This window comes from Podarcis gaigeae (genome assembly GCF_964106915.1).
Source record: "Podarcis gaigeae genome assembly, chromosome: 7".
NCBI lineage: Eukaryota > Metazoa > Chordata > Lepidosauria > Squamata > Lacertidae > Podarcis > Podarcis gaigeae.
Window position 1 is genome coordinate 67,651,678 of NC_139683.1, and position 25,766 is coordinate 67,677,443.

Sequence of the window (25,766 nt, forward strand, 5' to 3'; positions counted from 1 at the left end):
ATTTCCACTCAGCCGTGAAGCTCACTGGGTGACCTTTGACCAGTCACTGTCCTTCAGCCTGATCTACCTCATAGGGTTGTTGTGCAGATTAAATGGGAAGCAGGAGAAACTTGTACAGTGGTACCTCGGGTTAAGAACTTAATTCTTTCTGGAGGTCCGTTCTTAACCTGAAACTGTTCTTAACCTGAGGTATCACTTTAGCTAATGGGGCCTCCCGCTGCCGCTGCACTGCTGCTGCATGATTTCTGTTCTCATCCTGAAGCAAAGTTCTTAACCGGAGGTACTATTTCTGGGTTAACGGAGTCTGTAACCTGAAGCATCTGTAACCTGAGGCGTCTGTAACCCGAGGTACCACTGTACGTCACTTTGACCTCCTTGCAGGAAAGGTGGACTCTAAATGTAATTTCCATAAATCTGATTGAATAAATGTTGGTTACTCTATGACACCTAGAAGCAGCTAGCATAGGAGACAACAGTATTTTTGTCCTGAGGAAATTCTGCAGCCAGGGTGCCCACAATAGAAAAGATACTGCTTTACATAGGGCCACCCTTGTGTGTGTTTGTGTGTGTGGATAAGACAGAAGCAAACCTTCAAATATCTTGATCTCAAGCCATATAGAGTTTTACAGACTAACATTAGCACCATAAATTAGCTTTGGTAGCAGGTAAGCAGTGCAGATCTTTTAGGAATAGGTATCACACGTCCCTGCTTTCCAGTGCTAGTCAAGTTGCCTGGCTGCTGTGTTTGGCAGCTTCTAGACTGTCTTCAAGGGAAGCCCCAAACGGAACACATTGCAGCAGTCTAGTCAAGAGCTTCCCATAAGCCACATGGGTACAGATGAATCAACCAAGTTTCCATATAGAAGTGCAGCATCTGACACATCCATTTCACATTAGGCGTCCTCTGAGGTTCCTGAGTGGGTAACACTAGACAAGTTCAAATGTTTTAAAAGGAACAATCTTAACGGTTTAATGTTCTATGTTAAGGCCCATTGCAGGGGCAGCAATTCATTATGAAGTAATTCTAACTTTGTTTTCTTTTAGGGGTTCATGGGGCTGGTCATCCGTCAGAAACATTAACACCACTCGTTGCTTGGGGAGCAGGAATCAACTCTCCACAAAAAGTCGCCTCACAACAGTATGAAGACACATTTTTAAAAGGTAGATGTGTGGGCAGGGCTTTTCAGATGCAACTCACCGGAACTCAGTTCTGGCACCTCTCAGGTGGCATTAAGGGAACAAGGGAGGGGTTCATAGTGAATTCCAGCACCTATTTTTCTAGAAAAAAATAGCACTGTATGCGGGTCATATTTTTTCTGTATGCTTTTAAAATACAAGGGGTGTAATAACCTTTTCTCTTGGGGTAGTCTGCCTGGCACCATTAAGATGTTTGTTGGACCTCAATGCCTGTCAGGCCCAGCCAGGAAGGGCCGTGGTTGGAAATGATGGGAGTTGTAGTCCGGAGGGCACCATGTCCCTCATTTTATCTTCTTAGCTGCCACAGGTAAATTGGTATATTTATCAGAAAATGGAAGTCGCTTCATGGCTCCCCAGGGATATGAATGCAGGCATCTGATCCAAGCCCCCTCGACTTTACTGTGTACAGTGCTACTTCAGAACTCAAACGGCTCTGTTGCCAAATGTTTTGGCTCCCGAATGCCGAAAACCTGGAAGTAAGTGCTCCGGTTTTCGAATGTTCCTTGGAACACAAACGTCCGACATGGCTTCCACTGTGCAAAAACCTAGCTGTCGGACAATTGGAAGCTACGCCTCAGAACTTGAACGTTTTGGAAGTCGAATGGTCTTCTAGAATGGATTATGTTCGAGTTCCAAGGTACCATTGTACTACCAAATGCTGTTAGTAAATCATAAGATAAATTAATTCCACATTTACTTACCAGGGACTTTTTTTTAATGAGGAAACACATTTGGAGCATCCTATATAGTAGGACAATGCAGATGAGGGATAATTAATAAAAACAACAATAATAATTTATGATAAATATGATAAAATGAAAAGGCAAACAATATAACCAAGGGGCTGCGGTGTTTTATTTTAAGAGCTCAAACTGCTTCACATACATTCTTATAAAACTATCCAGAAAGTAGGGTGGGTAATTTGAACTCACGTTACTGATGGAGGAGGCCTGAGGCTGAAGAAATGTGGCCTGAGGTCAAGATATGGACAGACCCAATTGTCCACACAATCTTTTCTCCCCCCAAAACCCAGAAAATTTAGTTGTAGCTTTGCTTGGAAACTGTGGTTCTAACCATGGCTTGATTCAAAGCATTTAAATTGGCTTCATAGCATGGCATCTACCTAGCCTGTTAACCATACTTTCCCAGTTGAAATAAAAATGGGAAACTAATTATTGAAAGACTTCCTGCTTATGTGCTGCATGCACAGCCAAAGGTTTCATTGGTATCTGCTTAGAGTGGCTAGGGAAACCCAGCCAGATCTGCGGGGTAGAAATAATTTATTATTATTATTATTATTAAGCCCAAGATATTACGTGACTCTTGGGTTGGGGTTTTCAGGTTTTTGTTGTTGTGTTGCTGTTATTGATATTAAGCTTTTATATCTTTATTTCTAGTTCTTATAAAAATTTACATGGAAGTCGTTCAATTACAGTTGTATACCTTTTGATGTGTTTCATTTATGTGTTTATGTGTTTCATTTACGTGTTTCATTTGCTGTGTTTTTAATTATGTACAACAACTACAACAACAAATCTTTATTACAATCGTAGACCAGCATAAGGAGGGAGGGGTACAATCATTTAAAATCTAAAAATGTTTGTTTGTTTGTTTGTTTTTAAACTAAACTAAAAGGAGTTAAAACAGAAAGTATATATAAAAGTCTATAAGAATCCAAAAGAAGCTAAAGGTAAAGGTAAAGGTAAAGGTACCCCTGCCCGTACGGGCCAGTCTTGACAGACTCTGGGGTTGTGCGCCCATCTCACTTTAAGAGGCCAGGGGCCAGCGCTGTCCGGAGACACTTCCGGGTCACGTGGCCAGCGTGACATCGCTGCTCTGGCGAGCCAGAGCCGCACACGGAAACGCCGTTTACCTTCCCGCTGGTAAGCGGTCCCTATTTATCTACTTGCACCCGGAGGTGCTTTCGAACTGCTAGGTTGGCAGGCGCTGGGACCGAGCAGCGGAAGCTAAGGGAGTCTAAAAGAAGGGTTAGGAACATTAGACAAGAGTGAAAGAACATAAAAGGTTAGTATATATATAAGACTACAGTTATCAATCTACAGAGCACTCTTAATATGAGTGCTCATTATATCTAGTTTGTGGCACAGATTTAATTATGTAAAATCTTTTGAGTATGGTTTGACATACGGAAAAGTGGCATACAAATTAAAACTTGTGGATAGGAGCAGGGTAGGATCTTAAAGTGGCTCGAAGTTTTATGCCTCTGACTTCATTTTCAAAACTTGATACATTGGTAAGTAGTTAAAATTTGTCTTTCTGTGGCTTTAAAAAGGTGAAATAGTTTACTTTAAGTAAACTTCTTAGATTTTTGTTCTGAGGCAAAGCATGACTCTCGTTTCAGCAGCAAAAAAGTGTGTTATGGAGCAGAAGAGACCAACAACTCATTAAGCCTCAAAGGGCTTATTTCCCCCTCGAATCTGTTCGTGTCGGTTAGGCCTGTGTCGCAAATGGTCTTTAATTCTCTGTTTATCCTTTTGTAGATTGGAAACTGGAGACCTTAAAGCGGCAAGATGTCAACCAGGTACCTTACAGCTGGTTAACATTTGTCTTTAATTTAAGCTACCACAAGACATGCAGGTGGGAGAATGATTTATGGCGATAGCAAAAACATTTTTTAAAAAGTAGCCGGGTAATTTGATTTTATTTGTTCTGATCAATATGGAACTGGGCAGGCATGACAACATTTTCAATATGCTAACCGGAGGGAAGAGATTGAAAGCATGCCGAACACTTCCTTTCCCTTTTGTGGGCAAAACTCCACCTCAGTTCCATCACACCTATGGCATAATGTTACTGTCGGCCAGCGCTAATGCTATAATCAGGATCACCCTTAACACTCAGAGTTTGTAACTGGGTTTGCAAACCCTTTTAACGGGGCAACTCATGGAACATTTATTTAATGTTTTGTTGTGTTTTCTATATATGTATGTTGGCAGCTTCCCCGAGTGGCTGAGGCAGCCCAGTCAGATGGGCAGGGTACAAATTAATTATTATTATTATAAGATGGGTTCATCATTCGAGTCAGAATTCTCGTTTTCCATAGTGTTTCCCCCTAACATAATGTCACAATGAATGGTTGCATAGAATTTGTTTAAACAAGCAAAAGCTCTGGAGAACTCAAGATTTGAACAAAGCTTGACTCATTGCCTAGGTTGGGCATGTTCAAAGTCCATTTTGGGGACCTCATCCAGCCCCTGTGGCAGTTTAAGCTCAACAACTTTGGTCGGTCCTCATGCACGTTCCCTTAATCAAATCTGGCCCTCTTTGAAAAAAGTTTGGGCAACCCTAGCCTAGGTCATCTTATTTTATTTCTTGCTTTCTTCTTACTCTTGCAAAAACACACACAAACCTCCACTGCAATCTTTCCCTTTAACGGACTAAGCTTTTGTTCTTTATATATGACATTGATTGTCTGCTGCTGCTGTACACCTGTATTGAACCTACTGCATGGAACTGTACTAAAAGCTGGTAAAAGGTAAAGGTAAAGGGACGCCTGACCATTAGGTCCAGTCGTGACCGACTCTGGGGTTGCGGCGCTCATCTCGCTCTATAGGCCGAGGGAGCCGGCATACAGTTTCCGGGTCATGTGGCCAGCATGACTAAGCCGCTTATGGCGAACCAGAGCAGTGCACGGAAATGCCGTTTACCTTCCCGCTGGAGCGGTACCTATTTATCTACTTGTACTTTGATGTGCTTTTGAACTGCTAGGTTGGCAGGAGCTGATAGTCTTTCAATTAATAAATTGTGCTCTAATGAATTGTAAAAACGAAAAGAGAAAGATGGCTACCTCAGTGGTTCAGATCAGAAGCAGCATGCTGCTGAATGCCAGCTGCTGAGGAACGACTGTGGGCGAGAGCTATTGCCTTCACATCCTGCTTATCGTTTTTGCAGAGGCTCACTGTGGGATGCTGAATGCTGGACTGGAGAGCAGAGCCCTTGCTACTTTTCCCATTGCACAGCCGCAGTTAGAAGATTGAGAACATTATGTCTGCAAAGGTCCTAGGCAGCATTCAGTCCTAGTGCGTCCTTGATCGCCTTGTGCCTGCCTCCCCCCACCAAAAGCACAGAGCCCCTCTTGTTCCAGGCATTACGTGACGTTTGTCTCCCTTCTGTACTGACCTACATTTCAATTTTCCTAAAAGCAGTAAAACGCGGACAGTATTATTTCGAAGACCTAAAGTCTGCAGCAAGTTTTAAAGGACCTCACACTTTGTTTACATCAAAACGGATTTTTCGACTTTGTAATTTTACAGTTGGGACGCAGGTGGCACTGTGGGTTAAACCACAGAGCCTAGGGCTTGCTGATCAGAAGGTTGGCAGTTCGAATCCCCGCGATGGGGTGAGCTCCCATTGCTCGGTCCCTGCTCCTGCCAACCTAGCAGTTCAAAAGCACGTCAAAGTGCAAGTAGATAAATAGGTACCGCTCCGGTGGAAAGGTAAACGGCGTTTCCGTGCGCTGCTCTGGTTTCGCCAGAAGCGGCTTAGTCATGCTGGCCACATGACCCGGAAGCTGTACGCCGGCTCCCTCAGCCAGTAAAGCGAGATAAGCTCCGCAACCCCAGAGTCGTCCGTGACTGGACCTAATGGTCAGGGGTCCCTTTACCTTTACTAATTTTACAGCACTTCGCTTCACAGCCTTAAACTGAGTGTATTTTTCTCCGCAGGCTGATATAGCACCGCTGATGGCTTCTCTTATTGGAGTCCCTTTCCCCCTGAACTCTGTGGTAAGATACATGCTAGTTGTTGGGTTTTTTCTTCTTCTCCTAGTTATGCAATTAGAATCCTTGAACCAACCTGTCAGGGAACTGCCATCAGCTCAGGGGCGAGAGGTGGAAGGGCAGTTGGGTTACAGGGAGCCTCCGAAGATCATGCAAAGCAGCTCTTCCTCCAGAGAGGAGGGAAGCCACACCTCCAGTGGGGAAGGGATGCAGGGCTCAGGGGATGCTAGAGAAAGCCGCAACACTGAGCCTGAGCAAAGCGAGGGGGAGGCAGGTCCCCCTTTGCCCACGCACTCTCTGCGCAGTCGGTTTACGCGCAGAGAGGGGAGGCGTAGGATGGGGGTCAAAAGACTGCTCTGCTGGGGAAAGTTTAAGGACCGCTCACTCCCAGATTCTGCTAGCGACTAAGCAGACATGGAATTGAGACATTCTGCACTGTGAATGTTTTGCACAGATAATAAAGCCTTGAAAAGACCGGTGGGGGTCTTGCCTGTTCGCTCTCGAGCAACCACGCCGGCACACATAAAACAACCCTTGCAAGGAAAAATGGGGGCATAAATATTTTTAATAATTAAACTTGCCATATCACCAGTGGTGGAGCCAGTGTGGTGTAGTGTTCTGGTGGTGTAGGGTTCATGTCTCCGCTCCTCCACCTGCAGCTGCTGGGTGACCTTGGGCTAGTCACACTTCTTTGAAGTCTCTCAGCCTCACTCACCTCACAGAGTGTTTGTTGTGGGAGAGGAAAGGAAAGGAGAATGTTAGCTGCTTTGAGACTCCTTTGGGTAGTGATAAAGCGGGATATCAAATCCAAACTCTTCTTCTTCTTCTTCATGCTCCGGCACCAGGGGGTGGAGAGCAGGCGGGGGCGTGGCTGGCATGCATCCTGGGGGCGTAGTGCACGTCAGTTAAGCATGTTGCTCTCTCTTTTTGTGATGGGTCAGCGCGATGTCAGTGGTGTGGGGTCATGGCCATGGGGCAGGGGAGAGACTGGTAGGTGTGATCCTGCTGCCCTTCGGTATATAATGACTTGGTACTGTAGAGTAGCAATTTCTGTTTCCCCGCAGAAACTGCTTACATGTTTTTCTAGTCTTGGCTTCATCGGATCTTTGAATTGTAGAGGATCATCTAGTCCAACTTCTTGCAATGCAGGAATATGCAGCTGTCCATTACGGGGATCAAACCTGCAATCTTGGTGTTATCAGCACCATACTCTTAACCAACTGAGCTATCCACAATGTGTCCATAAAACATGGGTTATTGGTGCCTTTTTCAGGGGAGTCTACCTCTGGAGTACCTGAACAACACTGCTCATTTTAAAGCAGAGAGTATGTTTACGAATGCTGCTCAGATTCTTGAACAATTTAAGGTAAATGAAATATTGCTCAAATGCAAACATTATACATCTTTCTAAATACATGCAGTGGAAAAATAACTTATAAAAACTATTACAGTGGAGAGAGCGAGAGCGCGCATTCAAATACTTAAGACTGCAATTTAAAACGATAAAAGAATTTTTCTAAGATGTTGAATTTATAAATAAGAAGCAGCAGCATCAAGTAATTTTAGTTTAAATCCCTGCATCTGTTTTTTACTGTAACAGCTTGATACTTTTCATTGACTTAAGGAGAAATGTAAATATTTCACGATACTTGTGGTATTGTGTATAATACTGTATAATACTGTATTAGAATGAGGAGTTTAAGGGACAAACTCTGGCTAGCCAGTGTGAATTGTTGCCACTGAAAGCAATGCATTCTACCAGCAGGGTCAGATGGGTCCTGGAATTGAATTCCAATCTCGCTAATGACTATTGCTGGCAATCCTCAAAGTGTTCTGCTGGCACGGGTCCTATTCAAGCAACTGGGACTTGAATCGCCAGCATTTGCAGAGTTGGGGTTTGCATTTCCTCTTCAGCTGGGTTTGGAACATTCCCGTTACAATCTGTGCATATGGCTTCTGGTACATGCCAAAGAAAGCAGAAAAACCAAATGTTCCCAAACTCAAGCCATTCATCTGTTTCAGACCAAGAGACCAGCTCCCATAGGTGCCTATCTGCTCTTTAAGGTCATTGAAAGAGGACCTCTTACGTGTCTGAAGTATGTTTCATTGCAACAAAGGAGGGGGCCTTCTTACAAAATGTACCTAGATTTTGAAACTCCTCCTGAACCCGGCTAACGTTGTGCACCCTTCTTGTTTGCTTGTTGGATTTCAACTTCTATCACCCTTGGCTGTTGGCCATGCTGTCTAGGGCTGATGGGAGTTGCGAGTCCACCAGCATCTGTATCTAGTTTGTGGTGTGAATTTTAGCCTCTCTGAATGTTTAGGAAGCGCAGGATATAGATAGATAGATAGATAGATAGATAGATAGATAGATATACAGTCGTACCTTGGAAGTCAAACGGAATCCGTTCTGGAAGTCCATTCGACTTCCAAAGCATTTGGAAACCAAAGCGCAGTTTCTGATTGGCTGCAGGAAGCTCCTGCAGCCAATCGGAAGCCCCGTCAGATGTTCGGCTTCCAAAAGAACGTTCGAAAACCGGAACACTCACTTCTGGGTTTTGATCGCAAGGCACGACTCTCTCTCTCTCTCTGTGTGTGTATCTATCTGGATGAGAGTGGGTCCCACAAGAATGGTCTTCTCCTGGACATCTATACTGAGGGGAAGGCATAAGTTGCTGCTCCTGGTTCTTATGCCTCTCTTTGGGTACATTTTTGGACAATATTGCTCCTAGATGTCTTCACTTGAGGAGTCAGAACCAGGTATAACACGGATTTTCTGGAACACCACCAGAGCAAATTAAATTTGGGTTTATCCATTATGGGAAAGAAAGCTGGTGTAGGTGTAACCTTAGTCAATCTCTAAAGAGACCTGTAGTGATCCACTCAAAGGAACCTGAGGTAATGCTCACTGTGCCTCTCCAAGCTCCTCCCTTCTCAAACCATATATATGAATCCTTCTCCCCCACTGGCTGTGTTTAGGGCTGCACACTTACCTGGGAGTAAGCCTCACCGAACACTGAGGCTTGCATCTGAGGAAACATGCTCAGGCTGCATTTAAAAAAATTAAAAAATAAAAATCCTGTGTATGATAGATGCAGAAGGTTGGCATGCATCTCCATATTTTTCGTAATTCATTTCCTTAACAGTATACAGTACGCTGCTTTTTGTTTAAACCTGTCGTTTTTTCTCAGATTAAGATGGCACAGAAGAAGAAAAGCACACTCTCATTCCTGTTTTCACCATTCAAGTAAGGGTGTCCTCAATGTTACTGTGTTTCCTTAATGACATTTTTTTAAAAATCTCTTTGCTTTTCTGTCAGATACTGATGATAAAGGAATAACCGGACTGATAGGGATATTTACAGAGCAGTTATGACTGCGTGGGGTCAGTGCTTGGATTGAGAAAATGTAAACACTTAAAAGCAGAGCTAGGTGGGCCCAATATGATGTAAATAATTATGACATGGTGGAGTGTTGTGAGGATAAATATTTAGAGGAGGTCATGAATATCAGTGCCAGCTGCAGGCTTACCCCAGTTTACTCCTGATTTTATTATCAATTGCCATGGAGAGTAGGAGAAGATAGACCCGAGTTGTTGGCTCAGGCGGATGGCTTGAGGAAGTGGACTGTGATACTCAGAAAAGGGAAAACTGAGCAAGCGTAATACTCACTGCTCCTGTCTCTATCCCCCTCTAGAGATGGGAGATAAATTACGAGGGGACTGTGTAGCTGACATCTGCTTCCTATTTACAGCAAACAATTTAATCCTGCTTTTTCCAAGTATTTTGCGACACCAGCCAATAAGACCATAAGAGCGTAGTACAGGCGTCGTCAATTAAAACCACTCTAAATTAAAAGAACCACAGAAATGACTGAGTGCTACCAGGTCCCTGTTGGAAGAAGAGGGGTTTTGTGAACCTCTCTGAACATTTAATGACACGCTGTTCAGAAAGAGGAAAAGCTGTGGCAGCAAATGACCCTTTGTTGTTTACTGTCCTAATATACTGCAAAGACATAATGGGCAGCAGTGTCTGTTGGCCAGACCTCAGTTGCTGAGTGGGCTTCTTAGAACGTATGGCCATATCTATAGTAAAGCATATTCTAAAGAAGAATGACTGGAATTACAACTCAGAATGAGTGCTAAGAATTCTCATAACAGTTCCTTTAACTCCCTCTGAGAACTATGGTCTGCAGGACTTTTTGCGGAGAAGAAATAATTTATAAAGCAGTTTTCCTTTGTAGTGAACATATTCCCTACAGTCAGCACTTTAAGCATCTCTCTGAATTTTAATAAAGGGTGGGTGGGTGGGTAAGCTAAAATGTACAACATAGCCCCACCCACATACATTCCTGGATACATTCCTGGTAGAGGAAGCGAAGCTGTCATAGAATTCACATTCATAGAATCCGAGAGTTGGAAGAGACCCTGATGATCATCTAGTCTAGGATCTTTATTTTTTTAATGTGTTATATTCTGGATCATCTCCCCCAAAAGCCCTCTGGTCCCAAAGAGATGAACAAGTAGCCTGCAGACTACTATTAGAATAAAAGCAGTGACCGAGATATTTTTCTTAGCGTTAATGCATGCAGTGCTTATATCACAAGAGTGCTATGCATACATTAGGTCAGCCAGCCTTACAATAACCCTGTAAGGTAGATCAATATTTTTATCCCCATGTTTCAGTGGAGCCAGGCTGAAAGTTTGTAGTGAATTGCTTGCCTCAGGCCACCATCATCATTCTAGTGAACTCTTCTTGTCCAAGATAGGGATTGAATTTGGGAGCTTCCCTGGTTCAACTCTCTGTCTCTTAACCACTGCATTCCTCTAGGCCATGGGTAGGCAAACTAAGGCCTGGGGGCCGGATCTGGCCCAATCGCCTTGGGAATCAGCGTGTTTTTACATGAGTAGAATGTGTCTTTTTACAGCTTGTTTTTTTCATTTATTTTATTTCACAGAATGTATACACCATTCGATTTTTAAAACAACAACAACCCCCAAAGTGGTTTACAAAAAAAACAAAAAAACAATAGTATTATTGGTAAGAACAATTAAGATAGCTATTTAACACATTCAGAATAATAATAATAATAATAATAATAATAATAATAATAATAAATAATTTTATTTATACCCCACCCTCCCCAGCCCAGGCTGGGCTCAGGGCAGCTAACAAGCAATAATAAAAACAAATTGAATGAATACAACTTAAAAACAAGATTAGAATACAACATTGAAACATTGAAACATTAAAATGCAACCTCATCACAGGAGGAGAAATGAAAAAAGAAAGAGGGGGAGGGAATCAAATTGACTCCAAGCCAAAGGCCAGGTGGTACAACTCTGTCTTACAGGCCCTGCAGAAAGAAATCAGATCCTGCAGGGCCCTGGTCTCATGAGGCAGAGCGTTCTACCAGGCCGGAGCCAGAGGTGAAAAGGCCCTGGCTCTGGTTGAGGCTAATCTGACTTCCTTAGGGCCCAGGACCTCTAAGGTGTTGCTATTTATGGACTTTAAGATCCTCCATGGGGCATACTGGGAGAGGCGGTCCCATGGGTATGAGGGTCCTAGGCCGTGAAGGGCTTTAAAGGTCAAAACCACCACCTTAAATCTGACTCTGTACTCCACCGGGAGCCAGTGATTAAAAGATTAAAACCAGCAACAAACTAAAAACAACAACACTGTACACATGTGTACCTGTTTTTCACCGAAACAACTTTTTTATTTTTATGCATGCTTGGCCTTTGCAACATGGAGAGTTTACTTTAAATTATTATTTGTGGCAATCTTCTCCTGCTTCCCTCATTAAGCCCCGTTCACTTGAAAGTGTCTTGCATCACGTCTTTCAGACCTGGAGGCTAAAGTTGCTATTTCTAGTCCCTGCTGAATTCTTCTGACTCTGCTGCAATGTTGGCCAGAGGAGTTGCTGTAGATCACATATTTTCCTCCCTCTGGCCTTTAATTGACCCTGACTCTAATTTATTTACATGCAAAATACATAAGTGTGCAAATTCTCAGCCTTTTAAAAAATAATCTGCTTTGTTGTCATGAGCGGTAGATATTTCATCTCACCAATTTATGCCCATTGAGAAACTTACTTTTAAAAAACTTTTAATGCGTGTGTTTTAAGTAACGGGGGGGGGGGGGTACAAACAGACTCATGTGTATGGTAGTATGTGCTAAGCACAGATTTCCCACTTTAAAATTGTTGGGTTTGTTTGCTTTTACTTCTTTTATAAGGTTTAGTGACATCCCACCCCACAGGAAGAAAGCCATATCTGCAGAGATGGCCTCATTCAAAAGAGCTCAATAGCCAGACTGTTGTTATGGTTCTTCATTTTCATCACAGACTTGGTGTCTGAACTGTCAATTTCTCTTTTCTTTATTGGGAGACATGAATGATGTGGTGGAAATATTAATTTTGTCATGTATATTCCCAGTGAGAGCTACTAACATCCCCTAAGGGACAATTTACAAGCCTTTGCACAATTAGTGCTGATGTTTACTTACATAATTAATTGTTCTTACACAGGAATGATGTGGTTTATATTCTTGTAACAAAGCAGATTCCCCTCCACCCTCCCATTGTTGACGGTAAGCCTCTACAGTTTTCGAGGCTATAATCTCAAGCCTCTTGGGCTTGCTCAGTATTACATCGGTGCAGTGATCTGTAAGATGTAGTGAGCATCCATTCAAACCTCCCAGATTTTCATTGCCTACACATACAGTGGTACCTCTACTTACGTTCACTTCCAATTACGTATCCTTTGGGATATGTACGCGGCAAACCCGGAAGTATTTTTACGGGTTTCGCCTAGCGCATGTGCAGAAGTGGTCCCTCCTGTTGCGGAAACCTCAGGATCTGACCAGAGCTCCGGGACAGATCCTGGCTGCAACCGGCGGTACCACTGTGCAGATGAGTATTGCGGATTCAGAAGCTTGGCAAATATTAGGATTTCCTCCCCCAGCCAACCTGAATAAAAAGAAGATGAAGCTGTTCTACTCTAACACCCTATCTAGTGTATCCTTTACATTGCATAACTTGCTGCTCTCTTTAGCGGATCCCCTCAGGTTCCATGGTTTTCTCCAGACGAAATAAATCTCCTTGCGTAACCTAAAAACTCTCCAGGGAAAATACAGCATTTTTTTCTAAAAATAAGTTTACACTGGTCCCTTGTAGACACGCTTTTAAGCAAGATGGCAATCTATAGATGAGGACATTGTGTGTGTATTATTTTTCTAATCACAGCTTTTATAGAGCAAAACACTATATTGCAAGAAGTTTGCCCACTCTTATTCTTCCATCCTCAAAAGAGAAATATAACTAAGACTAAAATAAAATAAAATTCCTCTATCTTGTGCCTAGATCTCTCTCTGAATCGGAACAGATCGACATCCTTAGAAAAGCAAGGACTTCTATTCATCATGGGAAATACGAGGAAGCGGTAAGTGAACAGAAACAGTCCCTTCCATCTTCCCTTAGTCTTCTGTGTGGTATATTAGCGAACTGTTAAAGAGATGGGGAAATAATTTTCAAACTGAGGGCTGCATTTCCCTCTGAGTAAACTTCCGAGGGGGACGCGGGTGGCACTGTGGGTTAAACCACAGAGCTTGGACTTGCTGATCAGAAGGTCGGCAGTTCGAATCCCCGCGACAGGGTGAGCTCCTGTTGCTCGGTCCCTGCTCCTGCCAACCTAGCAGTTCGAAAGCATGTCAAAGTGCAAGTAGATAAATAGATACCGAGCCGGCGGAAAGGTAAACGGCGTTTCCGTGTGCTGCTCTGGTTCACCAGAAGCGGCTTAGTCATGCTGGCCACATGACCCAGAAGCTGTATGCTGGCTCCCTCCGCCAATAAAGCGAGATGCAACCCTAGAGTCGGTCACGACTGGACCTAATGGTCAGGGGCCCCTTTACCTTTTTAGTTCCATCCTAAGAACTTTTTGATTTGGGCTTTCTGTGAACTAATCCGCTTGTCAACAGCTGGTTGAAATTTTACTTTGTCTGCCTTGCATTGCAAAAGCTGGCAAACAGTTTGCAGTAGTTTAAACTGAAACCGCAGCCCCAGAGTCGGTCACGACTGGACCTAATGGTCAGGGGTCCCTTAACCTTTAAACCTCTGAGGTCAACTTGCTGGTGGCGAGGCAGCGACAGATGCAAGAGTGGCCCCTTTTTAAAAACCGTTTTTTAATACAATAGGCCAGTTTCTTCTCATGTCCCACTATATTTTCCATCCATACAAGCAAGACGTGTCATCGGAGTCCAAAGACATGTTCCAGCCAGGCAAAAACAGTCAAGTGGGGTCCAAAGCAGGGCTGGTGAGGGGGAAAGGGGTGTGGCTAGGGAGAAGTTGTGCGCTTTGGAGAGTCCTAAGGGCCAGATAGAGATGTCTAGACTAGAGGGTCAAATTTGACCCATGGGGCCTGAGGCTCCCCCTGCCCACCTTATCTGGGCCTTCCTTCCTTCCCCTATTGCTATCTAGTGGTAGAATGTTTACATTTGATGTAAGAGGGACACGGGTGGCGCTGTGGTCTAAACCACCGAGCCTCTTGGGCTTGCCGATCAGAAGGTCAGCGGTCCCAGCTCCTACCAACCTAGCAGTTTGAAAGCACACCAGTTCAAGTAGATAAATAGGTACTGCTGTGGCGTGAAGGTAAACGCCGTTTCCGTACACTCCGGTTTCCGTCAAGGTGCTCTGTTGCGCCAGAAGTGGTTTAGTCATGCTGGCCACATGACCCGGAAAACTGTCTGTGGACAAACGCCAGCTCCCTTGGCCTGAAATGAGATGAGCGCTGCAACCCCATAGTCTCCTTTGACTGAACTTAACTGTCCAGGGGTCCTTTACCTTTTACATTTGATGTTTACATTTTTTCCCCCAATGCATTTCTAAGTTTCATCACTGGAAGTTGGGTTTGTCTGTGAAAGTTGGGTTTGTCTGTCTGGGTTTGAGCCCAGTTGTGAGTCAGTCTTGAGAGCAATAATGGTTATAATGGTTGTTTCCTTTCTATAGGTTTCTCTTTGCAGCAAGCTGATTCGCCTTGCTTTGGAAGGACTCTCATATTATCATACGTACGACAGGTTTTTCCTGGGCTTCAGTGTCACCATGGGTTTTGTGGGCTGGACACTTTATGTCATTTTGATTATTACAAAGATGCATACTGATCTGACGAGGAGTATCACGAATAAAGAGGTAAGTTCAGCTCTGCCACTTCTGGGGTCTGCCTGCTTAATAATAATAATAATAATAATAATAATAATAATAATTTACTTATACCCCGCCCATCTGGCCGGGCCTCTCTAGCCACTCTGGGCAGCTTCCAACAGGATATTAAAAAAACAAAAACACATCAAACATTAAAAACATCCCTAAACAGGGCTGCTTTCAGATGTCTTCTAAAAGTCAGATAGTTGTTTATCTCCTTGACATATGAATGGAGGGCATTCCACAGGGCAGGTGCCACTACCAAGAAGGCCCTCAGCCTGCTTCTTGCAGTGAGGGAACCGCCAGAAGGCCCTCAGAGCTGAACCTCAGTGTCTGGACTGAACAATGGGCTTGGAGACACCCCTTCAGGTATACTGGGCTGAGGCTGTTTATGGCATTTTCTGTAGCATGTTAACTCAGTGTCTGGCTTGGCAGGCCTACACAGGTATTGTTATTTACATTTATATCTTGCACTTTCACCCGAGTAGAGCTGAGAGTTGCAAAAAAACAAGTGTCAAGGGGGGGAAATTCTTAAAAACAGTGCCGGATCAACCAGTGTTTTTCCAGCATTCATTCATCTGCAATAAATGTTAAGCCAAGGTTAAGGAGAAGGGGGCTACCTCTTTCTCATACATCTGACACAAAAATAATCCTATGACACGTTTCCTGGTATCTCATGCGTCTATTTAAATAGGAAGGAAAAACGGTTTTCTCTGACAAGTACTCAAACACATATGCAGAGTTGAAAAGATGAACTGAGAGCAAAGACATTATGCTGTGGAAAAATTAAACCTCTGAAAACCTTTCATTGTGAAAGGATTTGCTTTGTTTGCTGACACGAACGAAGATCGCTGTTTTCTTAGCATTTCCCAATAAATTCATGTGAGCAGAGCCTTGACCTTTTGCAAAGTACAGTGTAAGATGAGATAAGCTGGGCTGATTAATTATTCTAAATAATTCAAAGAATACTTAGAGACAAAATGTTTCATACCTTGTGTTTAGTCTCAAATATCCTCTCCCTGTACGATTCTGAAGAATATTTAAAGATATTTAGAGCTCTGAATTTCCGGAGGTGTTTGAGAGTATTACATATTACATCTCTAAATATTTTTAAGCATCTGAGAGTAAATTATTTAAAATGTTCGAATTGCTTTTTAAACAATGGGGTTCATATCCCTTGGAGCTCACAAGAGCAAATTGGATTTTTTTAAAAAAGGTGCCATACCACTTCTCACTACTTATAATTATATCCTACCTTTCTTTCAAAGAATTTGAGGTAGAATATGTGGCTTCCCTGTTTTTATCCTCACAACAGCCCTGTGAGGTAGGTTAGGCTAAGATGTGGTCATTGGCCAACAATCACCTCGTGCACTTTATGGAATGAATGGGAGATTCAAGCTATGGTCTCCATAGTCTTGGGTCTGACACTCTAACCACCAAGCTACACTGATTCCTTAGAACATGTCTATGCCTTCATTCCCCACAGATGAATCCTGGTAGAGTTTATATTTCTGGATGTATATGGGTGTAATTTCACAAACAAGTGTCTTATTTTTTTTAATCTGCATTGTTCGGCAGGGGGAATAATTTGTACATATATAGGAAATTTCCTAGGACAGGCATAGGCAAACTCAGTCCTCCAGATGTTTTTGGGACTACAACTCCCATCATCCCCAACCACTGGTCCTGTTAGCTAGGGATGATGGGAGTTGTAGTCCCAAAACATCTGGAGGGCTGAGTTTGCCTATGCCTGCCAAGGATAACATTAGAGATAGTAAAAGGTAGATGTTGGATTTTTCTGTGCTCTTTCCTCATATATATTGTGCCTGTTTGTATCTGCCTAGCATTGTTTTTCAAATCAGCATAAGAAATTCCCATATTATTGGTATATACAGTCATACCTGGGTTGTCAAACTCCCTTGGCTCGCAAATGCCGCAAACCTGGAAGTGATTGTTCTGATTTGTGAACGTTCTTTTGGAACCTGAACGTCTGATGGGGCTTCCGCAGCTTCTGATTGGCTACAGGAGCTTCCTGCAGCCGGTCAGAAGCCGCGATTTGGTTTTTGAACATTTTGGAAGTCGAATGGACATCCGGAACGGATTCCATTCAACTTCCAAGGTACGACTGTATTCTCATTTAGGCAGATTTGAATCTTCAGTGATATAAATCCTTAATGGAAGAAACGTTTTTTAGAAACTTAAGTTTCCTTAAAGTTATTTACACAGATGCTGGTTTTTGTGATTTGTGGAATGTTTTGATTTACAAGTGCACTGCCAGAATAACTACTAAAAATTAATTTGTTCAAAGAGAAGGAATTCATTCTCTCTCCCCCACCCCCAACTCCCTCTCTCTGATCATGATCCCGCAAAGCTGTATATTCGGTCTGTCCCATGAATTTTGTCGAGGAAAGTGTATATGTCAGATAGATGCATGCTTCTTCTACAGATTGGAGTAGGCCTTTCAGAGAGCAGAGCTCCATGTATGCAATACACAATACTCTTGCTCCTGTAAGGATGGAACTAGACATTGCAAGACAAGAACACTTCTGAAAATGGCAACCTTATATAGAGTTCGCCGCCTCCCTAGGGTATATAAGTGAAACTTGGCAGTGTCCCTTTGTTATCACAGTGGCACTGTTGGATTGTAACACTGATTGGAAAGCCTAGCTAGGCAGATTAGCCCGTGAGCAAGCTGTGTGCTGATGCATGCAGCTCAAGCGATCCTTGCTTGGCTCCTGCCTTCCTTGAGCAGCAAAACAAAACCACGAGTTGCGGCCGGCTTAGCAATTACATCTGAACCAAAACCTGTGGTCTGCTTCTTCTCAACAAACCTTGAGCAGGAAGTCGAGGTTTGTTTTTCTGCTCTAGGAAGGCCAGGAGCAAAGCACAGGGTGCTTGAGCCGTGTACACGAGTACACAGTGTGTTCACAGAATAATTTCCCTCACTATGCTTTGAGGCAAGAGTTTACAACTGAGCATGGCAACTGTTTCCACCTGATTCTGTTCTGTATAGTCGGTGGTTGCTGATGATGCAGGAGAGAGGAACAACAGGGAAATGCGTGGCTTTGGAGATGTCAGGACACAATGGCATTTCATTATGTGTTACAGAGTTGGCTAATTCAACATGGACCCCAACCCCCCTTTATGATAGTATCTAGTTCCATCCTGGGACGCAGGTGGTGCTGTGGGTTAAACCACAGAGCCTAGGACTTGTCGATCAGAAGGTCGGCGGTTCGAATCGCCGCAACAGGGTGAGCTCCCGTTGCTCGGTCCCTGCTCCTGCCAACCTAGCAGCTCGAAAGCACATCAAAGTGCAAGTAGATAAATAGGTACCATTCCGGCAGGAAGGTAAATGGCGTTTCTGTGCACTGCTCTGGTTCGCCAGAAGTAGCTTAGTCATGCTGGCCACATGACCCGGAAGCTGTATGCCGGCTCCCTTGGCCAGTAAAGCAAGATGAGCACCGCAACCCCAGAGTCGGTCATGACTGGACCTAATGGTCAGGGGTCCCTTTACCTTTTTAGTTCCATCCTAAGAACTTTTTGATTTGGGCTTTCTGTGAACTAACCCGCTTGTCAACAGCTTGTTGAAATTTTGCTTTTTCTGCCTAGCATTGCAAAAGCTGGCAAACAGTTTGCAGTAGTTTAATCTGAAACATTAAAATAAAATATTTGCAATGTTAAAGTAATACTTACAAGTAATAATAATAATAATAATAATAATAATAATAATAATAATAATTTTTTATTTATACCCCGCCCTCCCCAGCCAAGGCCGGGCTCAGAGCGGCTTACAAGCAATAATAAAAACAAGATGAATGATTAAGTACTTGTTTTATTTTCAGGGAGCCAGTTGTCTTTTCCAGTATACGTTTCTCGCTGTCGGGGTGTTAATCGCCATTTTCCTGCTCATTCAAAGCTTGCCTTGGACTTATTACATATATTGTCTGTTACCAGTCCCGATATGGTACGCAGTTTTGAAAGAGTAAGTTTTTAAAAAGGAGGGGTGGGAGGTAGGGAATCTGTATGGCTGCATTTGAAGTTGATCAAGAGGAAGCAAAAAGGCAAAGAAAGCTTTGGAACTGATGAGTAATACATTCTAAAGTGGCCTGATATCTATCTAATCTAATCTAATCTAATCTAATCTATCTATCTATCTATCTATCTATCTATCTATTTAAAGTATAATTCTGCTCCTAAGAAATATTGCAAAATGGTGTACCAAGGAAGTCAAACAACAAGATCAAATCATATGGCATATAAAGCAAAGGGGGGGGGGGATAGATAAAACATCAGAAGTTGTGTGATACAACTTTCAGTCGTGCAGTATCCACCCAAATTCTACGTTCACTAACTCTTTCAATCACTTCAAATTAATGCACACTAGCAAGTTCCTATTCCCTCACCCTCAGCTTGAAAACCTGCGCAGGAAAAGTTAAAATCTTGCAATATTCATGCGCCATCCACACAAAAATAAAAGCGTGATTACGCTGCTGATGAGCAAGTGCTTTTAATATGGCAGAAAGGTAGTTGAATAACACGATCCCCTACTTTCTGAGCAGCAAATTACCTGATGTGTGCTTTTTTTTAATTTTTGATTGGGTAAATTGTTCTGTAGACTCTATGCAATAAAATTTGATCGGCATTGTTATTTATGGTTGTTTTTTGTGTGTGGCTCCTGCTGTGCAGTGAACCACATTCTGTAGGCTAGTACAATATGTATTGATTGCGGACAGAGTAGCAGTTCATTGTCAGAAGTGCCAACATTTTGTTTCATTTGGTATTCCGCCTTCGTGGAATGGTTGAGGGAAAGGGCAAACTGGGCATTTGAACTATGTGTAGCGGGAGAGGATGAAGGAAGTGTTGTGAGAGATAGGAAAGTCTGCAGAATTTAATTCTGCTCTCTAGCTACTGAAGGCACCCCTCTGATCCAGGCTGCATACGATGTCTTTCGTCTTTCTAAGTTCACTGTCTTGTACACTGATGTATACGAAGCAGAAACCTGTGCCACGCAAAATTTGAACTGGCCCAAAGTAGATAATTCAAGTCATGTCGGTAAATAGTTATTCTCTCATTTAATGCTGCACTGCAAACTGCTGTTTCCAGTTCATAGGCATTGAGGTTAGGTGACAATCTATGTACTTTCTGATCTGATAAAAAATAATAATTGCCTAATGTAATCTTTTCATACAGATACCCAGTTATTCAGAGACTAGTCGCATCTTTCGTGAACTTTCAGCCAGCTCAGCTTGCTGGATTTTTACTCGTTTGCATCCTGGGAATTGAAATATTAGTAAGTGATACACCTAATTATTGATTTTCATTAATTAGCTTCCATTACTTCATTGGAAACCTTTAAAAAAATCATACATTTAAACTATAATGAAAAGGATGAATACAGAAAATGTTTTGAGAAATTAAAACTGGGCTATGAAGATATTATTTGGGATATTATTTGTTTGAGGAGAATGTCAGTCTTGCTAACATGTCTGTATTTCTCTCCTCTACCTCCATTGCTAAATCTAGGTTTTCTCATTTTTCTATCGCTCCTCCCTCAGTTTTGGCCTGATTATCTTTTCCATGTGGCCATTGGTTACTCAGCAGTGGAAACAAGCAAAGGTATTTAATGTGCAGAGAGATTCTGATTCTTTTACTTATTTAAGATATTTTCACCCCATTCTTCAGCCGAAAAGCATCCCAGGGTGGCTTATAGATCCAAAAAACATGAGACGGTCCTTTCCCTCAGGCTTGCAATCAAAAAGCCATGATCCAAAAGTGGTGGTGGGGAGAAAAACAAGCAAATTCAGGCACCAATTCTTAAAAGTTGCACAATTCTCGTAGCAGCCAGCTGGTCATTACACAAAATCCATGTGGATCCTAAGTCCCTTTCTGCTTTAATGTCACAGAGCTTTAAGCACGTTCTTGAGAATAGGGTTGCAAGGCTTGAGAATAGGGTTGCTCAGGTTTAAGGTGCTGGTTTTAACCTTTAAAGCCCTATACGCCTAGGACCCTCGTACCTACAGGACTGCCTCTCCCGGTATGTCTCATGGAGGACCTTATGGTCTCCAAACAAAAAATCTTGGAGGTCCCGGGCCACTGAGAAACATTTAAGAGTGCGAAGGATAACTCTTAAATGACGTGTGAGGCAGAAGGTTGCATTTGGTGCAGGCATATTTTTTTTGAAGATTCGGAGACCTCCAAATGGCAATTTTGACGTGACCTCACCTGAACCCTGCTGCTTCCACTTCGTATTTCAGTTCCCATAATTAGTTTTATTCGCACACGTGACTCATTTATTTGGTGTTTCTTTTCATTGCTGTAGACCATCGTGCTAAGCTGGATTCTTTCGTGTTTGCTTCTGGCAGTCTTCCCCTTGATGCCTGTTGTAGGAAGAAAGCCAAGCTTCTCTCTAGTGTAAGAGCACAAATAAAATTATTCTGAGCCTCCTTTGGCATGCACAGATTTCGTTTTCATTGGGCGGGGAATATGTTATTGAAAGCGTATCACCACTATTGTGGAATTCCAGAATTCAAATAAGGTAATTGTGGAGGAAATGCATGGGTTTTTTGTTTTTTTCAATGAGGTTTGTTATTGAAAACTTCATTTTTGGAGCACTGCTCTCCTCTTTGCTGGAGAAAGGCATTTCTCTCTTCCTAGAGTGGTTTCTCTCTATAAATGTATCCCTCCTTGGGGGAAATCCTATCCTCGTTTCAGTCTTTTTTCAGAATAGAAATAGATATTTCCAGTGGCGTAGCGTGGGTTGTCAGCACCCGGGGCAAGGCAAGTAATTTGCGCCCCCTAACCCGTGGATTTGCGCCCCTAACCCTAACCCCCAGATGTTGCGCCCGGTGCGGCCGGCCCCCCCCCTGCACCCCTCACGCTATGCCACTGGATATTTTAAATAGCTCCTACTAGTTGTAGAGCTATGAGCTCTATGGAGACCTTTCCCCCCTTTCTCTACTTCCCTGCCATGAAGAGGGAAAGCCACGGAAACAGCATTGTTGGGGACAGCCTTCTGGGTCCTGGAGCAGAGGGGAAGAACAGAAGTTAGAGGCCTGCAATCGCAGTATCGGTGACGTGGTTTGCAGGCTCTTCTTTGCAAACAGAGGGACCGAAGGGCCCGCAAGTGGACTTGGGACCTGCTAGAGTTAGGAGATGCAGTCATTCACTGAGAAAGGAACCAATGTTTATACAACTTCCTTGCTTAGTTACTGGAAGGTAATTCTTCCTCTGTAAATTACCAAGTTAGTGGCTTTTTAAAGTTTTGGCACAATACGGGAAATTGTGAAGTTATGGTGAAACAGAGGCTTGTGAAAGGGAAGGAAGACATCGTCCAAACTTCTTGACTCTGTCTTCCTCCTAGTTCCCAAAAGCTTAGATTAATGTTTTACGCGTGTTGTATAGTTGCCCTTCAGTCACATGATTTCAACTTCATGAAAATAATTCCTAAAGCTATATATTCTTTAAAAAAATCACACAACCTCACCAATGTCTTTATATTTTACAGAACCGCAGCAGGGTTGCTGATTCTGTTGCTGGCTTCATCTTACCTGGTGACATGCCTCTGGAAACAGAAAAAGAAACACATGCCTTGGAAAGAACTCACAATATACCTCTTTCAGGTCAGTGACTTCTGTAAACGTGAATTATTGAGAAGTGTAACTTTCATTTATGCAGTCACTATTTTAAAAAAAATAAGTCAGTTCTGCGTATTCTTCTGGGTCAGCTTACCTTTTACCACGAGTTTCTCCACTGATTTGATATTTCTTAAGGCACTTGTCATGATTGGCCACAACGCAGCATCTCCAAGGAGCAAGCAGAGCTCCAAATGTGTTTCTCTAATCTGTTGTGAATGCTAGAACGCTCCACATTTACAAAGGAGGATCTCTGTGTAACCGATTCATTTTGAGAACTTGCTGTTGAGTGAAGGGAGCCTGCGTCATGATAAACCATGAATTTGCATTTTTGGCCCATTTCTCTGCTGCACCCAAACCATGATCTCCTAGTCTGCATTTAACACTAGGTCAGCGGTTGTGGTTTGTTCCCTCTGTGTGCTATTAATAGGTGGAATAGTCCACACCTATAGGAACCAATCCATGCATGGGTCTGACAGTATCTTGTGTTGAATAATTGGCGTGGCTAATTGGATTGGACCCCAATTAGGCGCAGCTGCTTGAATGGAAGCCCGGCACACTTCCGTCTAGCGCCTCTGCTCCCGGTCCTCCGTCCTCCGGCAGCCACAAATGCAGAGCTTTTACCCGCAGCGTGCTGTTGCTCTCCGGTGTTAAGCAGATCAAACACACCTAGGCGTCAGTGTGTTTATAACTCAGTCTTTATTCAAGCAGTTAAACAATTACCGAGCTTTCCTGGACTCAGCTCGCACATTTTGCTTCTGTCTCCTTCAGACGCAGAGACAAACAGGCAGTGAGATAAAGCCACTCCCACCTAGTAGTCACGCCTCAGGAATGGAGAGACGTCACTCAGAACTCCTTAACCCTGTGAGTTCTGAAACCAGTCACATCTTGCACGTGCTTTTGTGATAGTCTGAGGGCTGACTGCCATCCTTCTTTTCGGGGTTTTGTAAAAACGTTTCAAAAGTGTGTGGAGCAGCTGTTCAGCTCATTGTGACCGTGTGGGTAAAAGTGGCTTTTTAAAATAATAACAAAAAAGCTCCAGGAAGTGTCTTAAGATTATTACGTGCAGCCCTTTCTTGGGCAATTGTACAGTGGTACCTTGGGTTAAGTACTTAATTTCTTCTGGAGGTGCGTTCTTAACCTGAAACTGTTCTTAACCTGAAACACCACTTTAGCTACTGGGGCCTCCTGCTGCCACCGCGCCGCCGGAGCACGATTTCTGCTCTCATCCTGAAGCAAAGTTCTTAACCCGAGGTACTATTTCTGGGTTAGCGGAGTCTGTAACCTGAAGCGTCTGTAACCTGAAGCATAGGTAACCTGAGGTACCACTGTACAGAGAAGCAAAACAGTTCTGGTGCTGCTGCAGAAGGAAGCCAGAGATCTTAACTGGGAAACATAGATTTCCTGGTGCTTTTCTTCCCTTTCCCCCAATTTCTGGAGCAGGAGATGCAGCAGCAGTTGGAAGGCGTTCATGAAGGTGGAGTTAGGCATTTGTATTGGGGAGGTATCTTGAAGCTTGGGCGGGTGGGTTGGAGGAACAGTCAGACCTTGTCGTGGCCCCATTCTAACTCGAATTGGCTCAGAATAAGCCTAACAGTTCCATGATTTTGGGGGGCGGGTACATTGGTTTCCATTACTATTACTTACCAGGGATATATTTCAAAGCTGCATTGAAAATGTTTTTTGGAGGGAAGCGCAAACAAAACTTTTCAAAGTTACTCGCACAGATCATAAATAAAACCAATGCAGTCCTCTTTTCTTTCTCCAATTTTTCTCGTGTCTGCTTGTTTTGTAAAAAAACTTAAAATATTTCCTCTTTGTCCTTCGTGCCAAGAATTCAGGACAAAGATGGTCATGCAGGGCTGGCACTGGTGGTGTTGGGGGGGGGGGAGAGAGAAGATAAAGAACATCCTTGGCTCATGGCCCCAAACCACTTTGTCAAAATAGGTTAAGCTTCATCATTATATAGAGAGTATATTTTCTGAGTATCTGTTGTGTGTTATGAAACCAGGTCATTTCAGAATGTAAACCTACTGTTTTTGCTTAGGCATGAGGTGCCATTGAAACTTCCTCCATGAGAATATGCACATATCCACTTTCTCTTAAAGTTCTTTTTTTCTTTTCTTAGTAAACTCAAAGAACTCCCCTCTTATGTCTTAAGTATGCGTGACCTCTAAAATGTAAAAGAAGATACCCATAAAATTGTGCAAGCATGCTGGGGAATAGAGGAGAAATTGTCCCCCTAATATATCAGGCCCTATCCACTGTAGATCTATGAATTGTGTACAGCCCAGTGTTATACACTGGGACACTCTTTTTCTCGTCATGCCAATAGGTTCAGCCCACTTTGCAGTGATATGAGAGAGGGCCTTTTCTGCTGTGGTGCCTCAGCTGTGAAATTCCCTCTCCCTGAAGGTGTGGATGGGATAAATTAGTTGATACTGTCATTTCAGAGGGTTTCCCCCGCCCCCTGCGCTGCTGTAATTTTTTAATGGTTGGTTTTCTATTGTATTTTATTACTTTATACTGAATGTAGTATGTTGGAAACTGGCCTGAGTTGGCTGTGCGAAGAAGGATGCTCTAGAAATCCGATAAATAGCAAAACACCAAAATTCTCAGTATCAGCATGCCTGCACTTACCTGGAATTAAGTGCCATTGAACTCGACGGTGCTTGTTTCTGACAGCACAAGCTCAATTTGTACACTGAGCTTTAGCAAAAGTTCAGCCAGACGAGATGCAAACTTTGGTGTTTAATTAAAAATGCAAACCACCTTGCGAAGAAAAATTAATATTTAAACTGCTAGCTTGAAGTAGAAACCCCATCAAAAAAAAGGAAGGGCGCACCCAGCCTCTACTTGCTTATTTTCTCCTTTTTTTATTTTACTTCTGCTAATCTGTCACATGCAGATATAAAAGCATGGTTATTCACTTGCTGGAGTAAAGCGAGTCCTTCAGTTATCTTGATGTACTGGCAGAAAGCGTCATCCCTTCTGCTCTGGAAAAA

At 43.1% G+C, this 25,766-nt stretch overlaps 1 protein-coding gene across 11 annotated transcripts in view; it reads left to right on the forward strand.

The window, feature by feature from the left end:
• Positions 1–25,766, forward strand: part of PIGN (phosphatidylinositol glycan anchor biosynthesis class N) — an 86,184-nt gene that overhangs the window by 20,610 nt on the left and 39,808 nt on the right. For all 11 annotated transcript variants that reach the window (XR_014566289.1, XR_014566290.1, XR_014566291.1 and 8 more), the window contains 12 exons: positions 1,045–1,161; positions 3,699–3,739; positions 5,883–5,942; positions 7,210–7,302; positions 9,128–9,183; positions 13,298–13,376; positions 14,939–15,118; positions 18,973–19,112; positions 20,321–20,420; positions 20,654–20,746; positions 21,450–21,541; positions 22,635–22,749. Coding sequence is in view for 8 of the 11 variants with exons in the window: in XM_083747172.1 (XP_083603298.1) it covers positions 1,045–1,161; positions 3,699–3,739; positions 5,883–5,942; positions 7,210–7,302; positions 9,128–9,183; positions 13,298–13,376; positions 14,939–15,118; positions 18,973–19,112; positions 20,321–20,420; positions 20,654–20,746; positions 21,450–21,541; positions 22,635–22,749 (1,166 nt within the window). In the remaining 3 variants the exon portion in view is untranslated. The remainder of the gene's footprint in view (positions 1–1,044; positions 1,162–3,698; positions 3,740–5,882; positions 5,943–7,209; positions 7,303–9,127; positions 9,184–13,297; positions 13,377–14,938; positions 15,119–18,972; positions 19,113–20,320; positions 20,421–20,653; positions 20,747–21,449; positions 21,542–22,634; positions 22,750–25,766) is intronic.